Source organism: Gallus gallus, chromosome 2 (assembly GCF_016699485.2).
Source record: "Gallus gallus isolate bGalGal1 chromosome 2, bGalGal1.mat.broiler.GRCg7b, whole genome shotgun sequence".
Classification (NCBI taxonomy): Eukaryota; Metazoa; Chordata; class Aves; order Galliformes; family Phasianidae; genus Gallus; species Gallus gallus.
The window spans coordinates 141,067,898-141,081,958 of NC_052533.1; the positions used below are offsets into that span (position 1 = coordinate 141,067,898).

At 41.9% G+C, this 14,061-nt stretch overlaps 1 protein-coding gene across 6 annotated transcripts in view; it reads right to left on the bottom strand.

The window, feature by feature from the left end:
* Window positions 1-6,093: 6,093 nt before the first annotated feature.
* ST3GAL1 (ST3 beta-galactoside alpha-2,3-sialyltransferase 1) overlaps window positions 6,094-14,061 on the bottom strand; it is a 73,300-nt gene continuing 65,332 nt past the window's right edge. For 5 of the 6 annotated variants that reach the window (XM_046919030.1, XM_046919049.1, XM_046919041.1 and 2 more), the window contains exons 6-8: window positions 13,180-13,225; window positions 11,316-11,435; window positions 6,094-9,534 (exon numbers count right to left, since the gene is read on the bottom strand). In XM_046919030.1, coding sequence (XP_046774986.1) covers window positions 9,361-9,534; window positions 11,316-11,435; window positions 13,180-13,225 — 340 coding nt within the window. In that variant the 3' untranslated portion in view covers window positions 6,094-9,360. 6 annotated transcript variants of the gene reach the window in all.

The window sequence follows — 14,061 nt, forward strand, 5'->3', positions numbered from 1 at the left end:
GCTAATAATGTGCTGCCTCCATCCTTATACCAACAGGTATCCATCCCTACACAGGTATGCAGAGCTGATGTGTGTGGTTTGTTTAGAGAGAAGTTTTTATCTTATGTTTAAAACTCTGTGGTATCTTTGGTTCAACAAAGCTATCCCACCCTTGGACGGGAAGCTTACCCAAATACAGACTCAGTCTTGCAAATTAAGAGAAAAATGCTGCATGTTCATGAGAATTTCCTAGAAGCATAGCCTGAAAGGACTCCCTGAACATCTCTAATCTCAGCGGCAAGCCCCAGTGCTGCATCAGACCAGTCATGGTTTTGACTCTCCAGCTCTCCAGCAACAGATGTCCCATCAATTTTCTGTTTGATCCTTCTCATCCTCCCAGTGAGGAAGTTTACTCTCATGTCCTAATGTCCAGCAGGCAACAGTGACAGGAGCATCTGTAAGTCAGGCTGGTGAACTTTGTATCGCACTGTAAGCAGAGAGTGGTTTGCGTCAGAAAGGACCTTTAAAGATCATCTAGTCCAACTATGCCACAGGCATCTTTTACTCCATAAGGTTGCTCACAGCCCCATGCAACCTGGCCTTGAACACTTCTGGAGATGAAGCATCCTGCATCTCCGAATGCTGCAGTAAGTTGCTGCTCTCTGGGTCTCTTGGGATTGGCACAACTGTCCCCTCCTAGAAGGTGAATGGGACACAGCTAGTGTGGTCACCAGCAGAGCCATCGGTGAATGTGAGGCAGGTGCCAGGAGCACTGGGTCCTTGTGGGTGCTCTGCCAAGTGGGCCATGCTGCTCCCCCCCGTGCTCCCTGATCCCTTGGCTTTAGGGCACAGCTAGGGCCAGATAGGACTTCTGCTTTCACTGAGCCCAGCTAATTAATTTGTGACATTGATTGCTTTTTGCAATATATTTGTCTCTCATTTAACATGTGGCTACTGTGCCTGAGAACAAAAAGATCCCAAACCACACAAATTGATTATATTGGTAGCATAGCATACAAGCCTTGCTAGAAACAAGTGAGCTGACCTTATGGTCCACAGAAGGCATTTTCATCTGCTATAACTAAAGTCTTTTAGATCTCCAATTAAAAAGGTTTGAGCATTGCTTCATCACCAGGAATGCCAAATATCTGCCCATGGTCAGGAAATTAAATTTCAAAGGCAAAATAATTTCCTTTTCTGCAGTGATGGTGATTTTTAAAGACTCATTACGGAAGACAACAAATGCATAACTGGGAGTGTTGTCCTCCCTCAATGCATAAAAGAAAAACTGCACAGACAACCACAGTGATGCGAACCCTTGCAGTGTGGAGCCTTGCAGGACTCCTCCCTATAGCATTCCCCTGTCCCTTTCATTGCCAGTGTACTGCTGCATTCAGTTCTCAAGGCAGCCCACAGACCAAAAAGATAGATCTAGTAAATGAATCACAGCCTCCCTGCTATGAGTGAGCTGTGCTCCCTTAGAAGCTGCTCTACTACTCCTGGGAATGGAAAAATAGCACTCTCTAGTGGGGAAATAAAATAATCTATTGGAAAACAAATCACTGTGTGGTGTCGAACGCTCCATTGGAAAGCAGCTGTTGCTTCATATCTCTACCCAACGTTTCTTCTACCTTCTCTGTACATCTCTGGCCACTTACTGCCTCCATTTAGCCAAGGAGAAAGATAGTACCTTCTGGACTGTCCCACCTGCTGCCTTCCAGCTTTGGCTGATTTCTTTTTCAGGTACCAGAACTGGGTCTTCTCCCTTGGGCTTGCTCTTGGCACATCATACACGTGCTTCTGCCAGTGTATGGACAGTGACACAGGCAAAGGGAGAACAGATGGACCAGTGAGGATGATGTCAGGATGTTCCCTTAGCGCAGCAATGAGTGGGCTCCTTTCTTCTCTTTCCCTTTCACCATCACCCAGTGGAAAACTCCCTCTTAATTAAGATGGAGAACTCATTACAGGCTAAACTGAGATGCTAATCAGATATTAGCTGTAACCGTTAATGAAAGAGCTAATGAGGTGCTGAGATCTTCGTCTCTAACTGAAATGAGTTAATCACATCTCACTGCTCAGAGACTCATTAATCTGCATGTATGCTCATGTTTCCCATTCCTTTGTTTATGATAGAAAATAAAAACAACGTTCTATCTTTATTAACTTATGTCGTTGGATCTCCTCACTAATCTATGAAGTCATGCAGCTATGGGCCAGGCTTGCAACCAGTGACCAGCTGTGAATTCCTTTGGTTCCTGAGGAATAGCATCTGTGGGGAATGCTATCACTGCTGCGGTAGCACACACTTTTAGGGAAGGAGGTGTTGCACCAGTACAGGGAGGGAAGCAAACACCACACACACAGTCACATTGAACAGTGATTTCTTGTTGCCTCTGGCTTTCGGAAATGGTGGTTTAAAAATTATTCCAGCTCTCACAGTAACAAGAATTGCCACCAGTGATTTCATGCAACTTCAGAAGCACTTCAGCAAGAGCATACAAAGTGCCCCTGGCTGCACTCCTTCTGATGAAACACCCAGTTCTTTCCAGTTTGGATCATGTCATTCCTGCTACTGATAAGCAGTTATATCACCTGATTCCAGTGAGTTATCTGTGGGATAAGTAATTGGGAATAACTTGTAACTGAGCTAGCTTGGTGCAGTTTTGACTTGGTTTCTCTCAGGTGTTACTGATATTACCTTCTCTCAGACTTCTAGAAAGCTCTTTACAACCCTTGAGTCCATTTTAACCTTAAGGTTTGGTTGGGTTGGAGTCGACTTTGTTCATAGCAGCTCATGTGGTGCTGTGCTTTGCATGAGTGTTGATAGAGCACTAGTGCTTTGGCTGCTGCTGAACAGTGCTTGCATGGCATCAAAGCCTTTTCTGTTTCTTGCTGTGCCCCCCATTGAGGAGGCTGGGGGGGGCAAGAGGCTGGGAGGGGACACAGCCAGGGCAGGCAGAACTGGCCTATTAGTTATTCCATCCCATATAGTATCAACCTCAGCAATAAGCTGAGATGGGGGGCTGTTTTCTGAGGTGGCTGTTGCTTGGACACTGGCTGGGTATTGGTCTGCTGGCATGAGATGCTGAGTGACCACATTTGCATGGCTTGGATTTCTGCGTCTTTTAACAGATTAAACTTTTATCATAGCCCATGAGTTTTTTCTCTTTTGCTCTTTCTGTTCTCTCATACATCTCACTGGGAGGAGGGAGCAGATGTGTGGATGCTTGTCTGCTGTCTGCAGTTGACCTCCAACAGCGTGCACTGCCCAATAGCCACGAGCAGCCTAATTCTCTCCTGGACTACCAACTTTGACTGACCAAACAAATGGTCAAAACACTTTTGTTTCTGAAGGTTTTATGAAGTACTGCTGATTTTATTTAGCCTGTCTCGACCTTCCATTTATTTCTATTTCCCTGTCTACCTATTCAGATTAAACCCTCAATGACACGGCCTGTCAGCCACAGGCAACTCTCCAAAATCCCCAACGATGAACCGCTGGTCATCAGCCACTCCCATGACTGTGACTCCACAGACAGAAACTCAGTGCTTCATCAGCCTCCCGAGGCCCTTGCTCACCCATACACACCCTCCGACGTCTGAGCATGAGGATGCGTTCTAACAAGTCCTCCAACGCCCAAAGGAGAAATGGGATCAAACACAACAAAAATAGATGGGAAGAAGCTGCTCTAAGTGTTCCTTGATTTAAAACCTGATGTTGGCACTTGGCTTGGACTTCATGGGAGGAACACTGCGAGGCTGTGGGATGTAGCATTGGTGGCATAGGGCAGGATGATTTTCTTGCTGATTTAGCGTCTGGGTGGACAGGGAGGCAGCTGACAGCACAGCCATGGGCCTGCTATGTGACACTGGAATATCTGATCAGGTGGAAAAATTAACAGTTCTAGGAAATGTTCCGTCTTAGTAGGAGTGTTAGTGTCACAGGTCCAGCCAAATTCCCATACAGATATATTTATAATCTGCCAGCCAAATGTTGCCTTAGAAACTAAGGAGTAAAACAACGTGCAACATTTCCCACAGGAGAAAATTAATCTGAAAACATGGAGATTTACCTCTGCATGAAATAACCTAACCTTGGAGAACTTTCCACTGAGGGAACCACATTTTATTTCGCATTGCCTGAAGATGAGAAAACATAATGAGATCTGCTCACTGAAAGTCTATAGGAGGGACAAGTGAGAACACATTTTAAAGGTGGCAGGAGAGTCCTCCTCCTGTTCATTGGTTTGCTTTAATTGCTGTCCTCACTGTGAGCCATCAGAGGAACCCATACCATGAACTGAAGCCACATTTTGCGTCTGTGGGTAGCTGTTTCTTCAGTTGTTTGCATAAACAAAAGCCTTTGTCCAACTCCTGTAGTTGGTCCATCTGTCTAGATGTTGCTCTTGTTGCTACTACATATCTTACTGTTCCCTGGAGTCTTTAGATTGTATATTTAGACAAATTATCCTCCAGACAAAATCACTTTAGGCCTGGAATCTACATTTCAGCATACTTCTTGTGAGTGGACATGAAGCATGGTTTTGAATGGCAAGCTGTCCCCATTTTATTTTGCTTTGCTGAGTATGACAGAGGAGGAAGGCTGAGAGACCCAGGACTGTTCAGACTGAAGAAGACTAAGAAGGGATCTCATCATGCTTATAAATATCTAATGGATGGGAGTAAAGTGGATGGGGCCAAGTTCTTTTCAGTGGTGCCCAGAAACAAGACAAGGGGCAATGGGCACAAACTGGAACACAAGAAGTTCCATCTGAATATGAGGAAAAACCTCTTTACTTTGAGGATTCCAGAGCACTGGAACAGGCTGCCCAGAGAGGTTATGCAATCTCCTTCTCTGATGACGTTCAACTCTGGCCTGGACACTTTTCAGTCTAACTGCTCTAGGGAATCTGCTTTTGCAGGAGATTGGACTAGAAGGTTTCCAGAGGTCCCTTCCAGTCCTTACAATTCTGTCATTCTGACGGCACTTCCCTTTACCCTTCTGAGTAACTTTGTTGCTGGCAAAACCCCAGCACAAACAAAATCCGTTAAGAACAATGTGGTATTTAGAAGCAGGCATTAATATGGTGCCAGATGCACAAGCAGATCCTTCCACCTAATTGTGGACCCCAACAGAGCAAAGGTACATTCCTTATATACATTTGGGTACGCTACACCTATGTGTTTGGAGAGAGGTCTGCAGTGGTTGTGAGACTCTGACCCCACCTCACACACACATTTGATTAGTTAATGGTGGGGCTATTCTCTTTTTCAGCAGGCTAGGTAGATTCACCAGTTTTGAAGATGCTCCTAAACAGTGAGTAGCCACACTGACAACAGATTTACCACTACAGTTGTTTGCTTAAAAGCTCCCATTATCATGAAAGCTCGAATAACAGTGACATAAGGAAGTATTTAGGGTTAAAAATCTAGAAACTTTATGCTGGTGTTGGCGGGCTTCACGTGGGCTTAGGGGCTGGCCAATAGAGAACCTCTGTTCTCAGTAACTATCCCTCTGCAGCATCAGCCTTTGGCACGGTGTGAGGCTAAGCTAACTAAGAGCCACAGGCAAAGGGTTTTGGTATCACAGTTAGGTTAAGAGCCTAGTTATCATTTGATGGCTGTAAGGAATAGCCTATTCTGTGAGTGAGTGTGGGGACACTTGGAGAGAACGAATCAGGCAATTACTGAGAGTTACTGAAGGTGCAGTAAGACTGGGATCAGTTGGAGGTAAGACCTAGAGATACCTAAAGGAGACGGAGAAGTGAGCTTTACCTACAAGTCAGAGTGGGAGACCCAAATGCAGCTTCTTGCACATTAGGAAGCCATTATGGGGATTTAGGACTGGGAATGCTAAACTTGCTGAAGAATGTGGGAACCTTCAATTCAAAACCTTGAAGTTTTGCTGTTTTAAGTTTTACTCTGGGAGTGAGGAACAATTTGCAGACATCATGATTGTGGTCATTTCCTTCATGGGAGAAGGAAACTGTGTAAAGAGAAGGAAGACGGAATGCTTCATTGCACCATTATGGGTCAGAGGAGGTCCTAGGAGCTAATGGAAATACTGTGGGAAAAAGATAAAATGTGGACAGAGAAAAAAACACCTTTGACTCGATAACAGTAAAAAATTTATTTTGATTCATATCATACTGAAAAATTAAATAAATAAAATGTCAAAGAATGATTGAGTGAGACTCCCCACCATCACAGCAAACAAAACAAAACAACAACAAAAAAATGATTATCATAATCAATTATGTAGTCAGAAGAAGTAGGAAGAAAATGTGTTCATGAGAGAACAAAAAGTGCTCAAGACATTTGGCTTTGGTTAAGAACACAACACACACTCAAGGAGTGCTTCAGAGAATTTTCAGGGGTGGTAAACACAGTTCAAGAGTTTGATGTCTTGACATGCTGATTTAGCAACTTGTTCTTTAAAACAAAATAAACCCAGAAAATGTGTAGCAGGAAGACAGACAGTCTTCAGCACTGACGGTGGGAATGAATTCTTCCTCCAGCATCATTTGTTGGTACCTCCTTATTCTGAAGGCATTTGAATGATATAAGCAGTCAGTCACGTAAAGGACTCCATAAAAAGTTCCTCTGGAATAGAAATGCAATGGTGGGGACTATCCTTCATCCTACAGCTTGTAAGGTCCACCCTCTGCTCTCCTCCTGCTCTGAAAAATGGACCTCAGTGGTACATAGTTACTACTTGCTGTTGGCAAGAAAAACACAAATTGCAGCTTGTCACATGAAGACTTTAAATCTATCCAGAACAGTATGAGCCAAGAGCTTTGTATGTGCTGTCAGAAGCAGAATATTCAGAGAAAAGTTGGAAATTTAATTTGAACAGCAACAGGAAACTTTTAAAATAATACAGGTTAGAAGACGATTGATTTTTTTCTTTTTTAATATTATTTTTCTTGACTGCAAGTCCACTTGTAACAAAAAATCAATGGGAAATGGTACCAAGCCACAACTCTCTTCCACATCTTTCTGAAAATGACTGGAACAGCAATGAAATGTTCCCGTTACTGACATCTGAGAGAAGAAATCAGTGAGAAAATAAATTGTAATATTTCAAACTAATGATTTTAAAAAAATCTCCAAAATCCAGTCAGAGGGTCAAGATACTGTTGGGAGTCTTCCATAGAAATTTTTTCCTCTTTAAGTTTATCTGCTTGACAAATATTAATGCGACATCTTTCCAGAAGTATACTGATCAACAATTTAAGTAGTAGGAATTATTAAACAAATAAACAAGATTCAGGTAGAAATGTTAAGCATGTTCAATTTGCTCCACCTGTGACATGCAGGTGAGCAGCTGTGCTGGCCAACATGCTGGGAGAGGGCTTCTTGACATGAGGATCATGAACAGGTTTCATAATGAAGATTTGAAAATCCAGCCCTTTCCACATTGCTAAACTGAAGAGTTGTATGTGTACATGAAACAGAATTTAGTTCCTCGCATCAGTGTTTGGCATCCATGGTTCTTTTCATGTTATAAGTCCAGTAATACTCATGGGGGTAAAGCAGTTCATCTTGGTGAAACGTATACTCCATCTGACTGTGTCATTATTACTATTAAAAGCTGGCCAGGGGGGCAGGTCTTGGACTGAAGCACATCACCGGTTGCAGAGCTAGGCTTTCACTGAGCTCACATCAAAACGCCTATCCACTAGGACATGCTGTCACAACTGGTGCATGAAAGGTCATTTAGATGACAATTTCTGAATTACCTCAAATCCCAACCATTGTAATCCATTAGAAATGAAAGATGACATTTTTTTTCTAGGCCTGATCTAACATCCCTCGAAGTCTGTGGCAAGAACTCCACTGGCTTCACCAGAGCTGAAAACTGGTCAACAATCCATAAATTCTATTTTCATTATACTGGGAAGCAAAACCCACAGTCCTCCACTCTTGAGCACCTGAACTTCATTCTTGGACTCTTTGAATCCAGAAGAATCTGCAGATGTAAAATCTCCACTGTCACTTCCCTCCTCCCCTTGTCTAGAAGCTCTGCCAATAATGCATTCATTCCTCCTGCAATGCACATAAAGTCTGGCTTACAGTGAAGGATCAGTTTGAGTAGATCGTGTCTTCATAGATGCTGCTACTGTGCAAGGGATTCATCACTACTGCGTCACTATCTTATATTCCAACTCGTGCTATTTCTTCCATTCCAAATGTAGATGTTGTAAAGAGATACCACTTTCTAAATTTGTAAAAAAATAAGAGGAAAAGATTCCTTGGAACATTTGGATATTTTCCCATAAAAAAGGTAAAAGCTACCTTTAAAAATTAGCCTTGTTTCTGTTTGCTTAAGTACAATATAGGAGCTATTATTCTTAGTTTCAACTACAAAAGTATACCACTAGGAGGCTACACTTTGGTTAATTTCCCTCCCCTTTATTAAAAAAAAAAATACCATTTGTCACCATTAAAAAAAATCACATCTGTTGCACAACTATAAAAGGCACATGTAAACGACTGAAAGAGAAAACAGTCCACTTTCCAACCTTAAACTGATTAAATAAAAATAAGCATTCTGGAGTAATTTTCACAAAAAAAAGAAAAAAAATTTAAAAAGTTATATATAACCAAACAAGACAATTAAACAGGCTAAAAAGGCCTTTGTTTTTTCTAATTCTTTTTTTTTTTCTGGAGTTTTCAGTATTCTTTTTTTTTTTTTCTTACTATGGCTGTATAGGAAGCAATAATAAATAAGTAATGATCACAGGTGAATTGATCTGTATTTTCTAGATGCCATCAATGCAGAATGTGGCAATGGTAGAAACAGTTACTACTCCAGGCAACTTCATCACGTTTTTGATTTATAGTGCATGAAACCAGAAGTAATAGAGGAAACAGAAGAGAATTCAAAAAGAAGATTAACAGCAGAACTGAATTAATTTCTTTGAGGTAATCCTTACTATGATGTTCAGAGCTACTCTAGTAGGTATCAAATCCCAGAAGACATTTTCCATGTTCTTCAAGGATTTCTTGCCTTACTCAAGGAAAGAATGGACATACAAACAGCAGTTCCTGTGTCTAGGTTTCCCTGAATTGCAACCGGTAGATCTTTCACCAGTAATTCAGGAATCAATCCGTAGAGACTAAGGAGTGAGTCAGGATGTCATTTATTCCAACATCTGATCGGTAGTTCCCAGCTATCTGTAGATAGCAAATCAAGTGCAGCATTGAATCTGTTCCTCAGCTGAGCTCCCTGTGGTGAGCACTGCAGCAGTGTGACGCTCCGAATCCACTCCAGATTCACACCTTCAAACCTGGCTGTCATCCAGATCATCTTCACTGAGCTTTGTGCTGCTGCATGTTGGAAATTGCAGCCCCTGCTTGTCCCTGTGGCTAGGGTCATCTGCCCTTGAAAAATTTTATTTTTTCAATGGAGGCAAGAGTCAAAGTTACATTGAACTCAAAATCTCCATCGTGGACACCTGTCTGTCGGAAAGCCCCAGCTGAAGCATTATTTTCCCAGTAGTGATGCCAGTGTCCTTTGCTGTCTGCTCCAAAACCATACACATTCACCTAGGAAATAAGAGAGAACTACTGTTATGACATAGAAAACAATCAGTCATCTGAAATATTGAAATTTTTCTCTTGGTTGTCAGTACATCTGTAGACATCACCACCTGAGGATGTCATTGTTATATTAAACTATTCTACTGACTGAGATGGTGCGACCACAGGATGGCCCAAGGCCTAATCAAGGCACATTACACCCTAAGCTGTGCTAAGAACTACCATACCTAGACAGAAAAGGACATATGAAGACATGACTTCTTGTTTAGTGATATGGAAAACACATTCCTGTTCCCTAAGCATGATGTTTGACCTCAGGAGGTCAGCAACCTAGGTTGGGAATCTCCTCTGTATAAGATTAAAGCCACAAAGAGTAGAAAAATCTTCTGTTTGTTCCTAGTCTTCCAAATAATGACCTCTGTCAAGCCCTGCAGTCACTTCTGATCCGGAGTCAATAGGGCATTATGCTTTTTGTGTATGTATACTCCTGTACTCCTGTCGCCTCTTTTCTCCCAGCTGCTCACTCATCAGCGGATATGCCTGTCTCCTCTGGTGTTAAGTTCAAACATCATGATTGACTTTAGTGTAAATTAGGTGTGGTGATATGGCTAGATTCAAATGACTCATGGCCCATAAAACAAGCACTCTAACCTGCCCACACCTGGACTCGCTGAAATATGAGTGTCTTTACATTATTTCTGATAATGTCAATGCTTTGCTCACTGCCTGCTTGACAGAAACCTATCTCCACCCAACCTGCCCATCCTATCTGCCTTGCCATGGTACAGTTTCTGCCAGTGTCATTAGGAGTATTACTGCTGGCGTACTGCCATCACCTCTCCAAGCAACACAGGCCAAGGAGACAAAAGCTCTCTTTAATCAGCAGAGCTGTGTCCAGGCCAGGGATTTTGCCAACACTGTGTTTTTTTTCTCCCATGTTACCAAGCTCATGCTTGAATCACCTCACATTACCCAGTCAAGGAAATCTCCTCAAACTCATGGAACAGAGGCATTTACTGTTTAAATTCACAAGCTTGGGAACAGAAAAGGATTTGAAAACAAGTCATTTGTATTCTCCAAACAGATTTATGTAGGAGTTGATAAATAAAATTATTCCAGTGGGATTATGTTTAAGATTCAGATATCTAAATGGATGTGCTTGAGCACTTGGAGAACTAGGCAACAATCTTTGAGCTCAGGGAGCAATCCTGCTCGCCAGATGTATTACCAAACGGTTGGTCTGCCTTTTAACTCCACTGACTAAATGGGTAAGACCTCAATACAATTGCCCAAACATAAGTGCCACTTGATATGTTCTTGAGTACACAACATCTACTGAGGAAGGGCACATATCACATGGAACCAAGAGATTCCCACTCTTCTGGACTGTTACCTGCAGGTACGGGGCATGTTCAGGGCACTGCCAATGTCTCTGGGTGCCTGAAGTCAGACAATATACTCTGGACTTCCACTGATGAGATGGATACACAACTAATTGCAGATATAGACATAATCCATATTTATGCATCTTTTAATTCCAAATGGACTACCACCTTTTATGCTCAGTTAAATTTCTCTGAAATGCATTTTAAACCCTATCAGTCACTGACATTAAAAGAAACAGTGACTGTCACTTGAGCATATCTGAATGTTACTGAGGACTTTGGATCTGTCTGAAGAAGTGAAAGGCACAGAAGGTGGCAAATAAAGGCCAGGACATTATTCTTGAACCTCAGTGTGACACATCTTATTTAAAACCCACATATCCACATGTAGCCAAACTTTACCTCATCGCATACATGGAGTGCAAATATCACAGAAAGAAGGCCTGTGGAAGGGTATCTTCCATGATTCTGAAGCCAGTTTTCATAGACGTATTTGATAAAGGATGGATTGTAAATCAGGACCTAGGCAAAATTGGAAAGATGGATTCATTACTAGAACACCTTGGGGAAAAAAAACAAAAACAAACGAACTGTAGTATTTCATCATAAGTGACACTGGGGTAGGGAAGTATGACAGAATGGAATAACAGGTATTCTTTAAGGACAAGTAAAAGGGAAACATAAAGTCTAATAGTTAAACGTATTCCATATTTTCCATGTGCAATTACACATCTCTTCCTTCTTCAGACTCAGTACCCCACTTGATCACACTAACAGAAAGCACAAGTAATTCCTCCTGAAACCAGTGGGTATGAGACTGTGCAAGAAAAAGAAAATTAGGCATTCAACTCACCCTGCAGCATCCTGCTACAGTGCAGGTGAGCTCTGGGGAGTCTGAGGCCTGAGCAAAGAAAATGCAAGATATCATGCTGTATTTGGGGGCTGTATGAGCAACTACATCTTCCGCAATGTATGCCAACCATGTCTTGGTGTCTATATTTATAGGTCAAAGCAAGCCTGAGGGTCAGGTATAAACTATCAGGAAGACTATCAGGGAGCAACAGCTGCATTTCTCCTGTTTCCCAAACATTATTTTTCTATGCATTTTATTTTTTATTTATTTTTTTTATTTTTTCCAGCAAGACATACATCAGCCTTTGTTATCCCCTGGGGAAATTATGGGGTCATCTAATGGAAACAGCAATTTAGAACAGGCAAGACAGAACAGTGATTCCAAGGACTGGTAGGAGCCCTTGTTTTTAACCTTCTTGTTCTGAATCGGGAAAAGAGAGGCTTTTCCCTCCATGCTGCGTTTGGAATTAGAGTGACAGTGTTTCAGTGCTATCTGGTTAGCTGCAGGGCTTTTTCTTTTACAAAGTCAGGGGTTAATTGCTGATATTTTGCCTGTGTTTAATTGATTCTCGAATGGTGCTTAGGATCACACAGTGTGGGAGGAAATACATACTTCTTGTCTCTCTTGTTTGGGAAGCTGTTGAATATCCCCAGCAAAGGGCTAGGCTGGTGCTACACAGTTATGACACCATTTTAACAACCTGCCACAAGTGTTTTGCAGAAGTTAATGTGTCTATCACCACAGGTAGAAGTGAGCTGATTGATTATTTAATACCCCACATAGGTCCACGGTTGAAGTAGAGTGATATAAAGTGATAGTGGTTAAAAGCCTCATCTGCAGTCTTTGGCAAAACCCAATCAGGTGAATGAAAGATGCACTTTCTGATCATAATCCTCTGTGACTGACAACATAGTGTGCCAGTCCTTGAGACACTAAGAGCTTTAAGCTTCTCTGAAAATCAGCTTCTTCAAAAGTTGCTGGAACAAGACTTCCATGTTGTTGGGAAGTCTGTGGAAGACTAAACGTCTTTAACCTCCCTCTACACAGCCTGCCTTGCTTATGTCCTTAGACCATGGAGCTACAACAAAAGACTATGCACGGAGGCTAAAGGTCCAGCATGGGAACGGCAATCCTGCTCCATTGGAAATCCTGCCTCCAGCAACAGGGTCTGTTAAATCACAGCGTACTTGGGAAAACCAGTCAGTCTGCTGACTATTATTTAGTGCATAACCTATACCCTGAACAGCACGTGGGAGCTAAAGCTTTTGCTTATATAAGTCTTGTAAAAAGAGTGTATTTTGGTTGCTACTTTCATGGACATTAAAGACTTCCTTGGATCCTTGCAGTCTCCCAAAGAGGCAAATGATCTACAGATGGACCAGAAGAAAAACTTAACAGACAAGCACTGCTCACCTTTTCTTTTCTGACTTTGATTTTCCGTGGAACAGGAACATATGTGCTGTTAAAAGTAAAAAAAAAAAACAAAAGCAACAACAACCAACATTAGCGAAAACCCAGCACATTATAAAGTCATGCATTTCCAAAGAGAGAATGAATATACTTCACATGAAGTAATACATTCAAATAATTTGAAAGTAACAAATTCAGCAAGTGGTTGTAAAATGAGGCAGCAATTAAGTAATAGAGCATGAAAAAAAAAATCTGAGCTTTTATTGAAGCAAGGCATGACTTCTTTTTAATTTTCAAGGTAATTACTGACATTGGAACATCAAGGATGTAGTGGAGCATATACTACACAGATACTATGACACAGAGATCATGACTTCTAATTCTTGGACCATTACTTTTGCAGCTTTTGCATGCTGGTAACAGGCCTTCACTTAATTTCACGGCAGAAAAACCTTTCCCCACAAGGGGGAGACGTTTCCCCTCCTAATACTTGTAGCTGCTGCATTATTTTCAGAGAAGGTGGTAGTAGAGCTCATTTCTGCAGTTATGTGCAACTCAGGCATCCCAATACACAGCCCCTCACCACCAGGCTATTCCCTGCCAGCAATCTCTAGTGTAAACCTTTCAGATCATACCTCATGACTGGCTTGAAATCACGAGTCATGTCTCAAAACAAAAAAGTCTTCTCTGCTCTGTGTCCCATGAACAGCACATGCTAAGATTGCACAGCTCATCATGAGTGCTGAAAAAAAATCTCCCCAAGGTTGTGTCAAGTGAGAAAATCTGTTGAACTGGCCTTCTAATTGGAGCGTATCTCAAAACATGCCCTGTATACTTATTGCATGGAAGCTGTAAGCCTTCCATTAGCATCATCTAAACATTTGT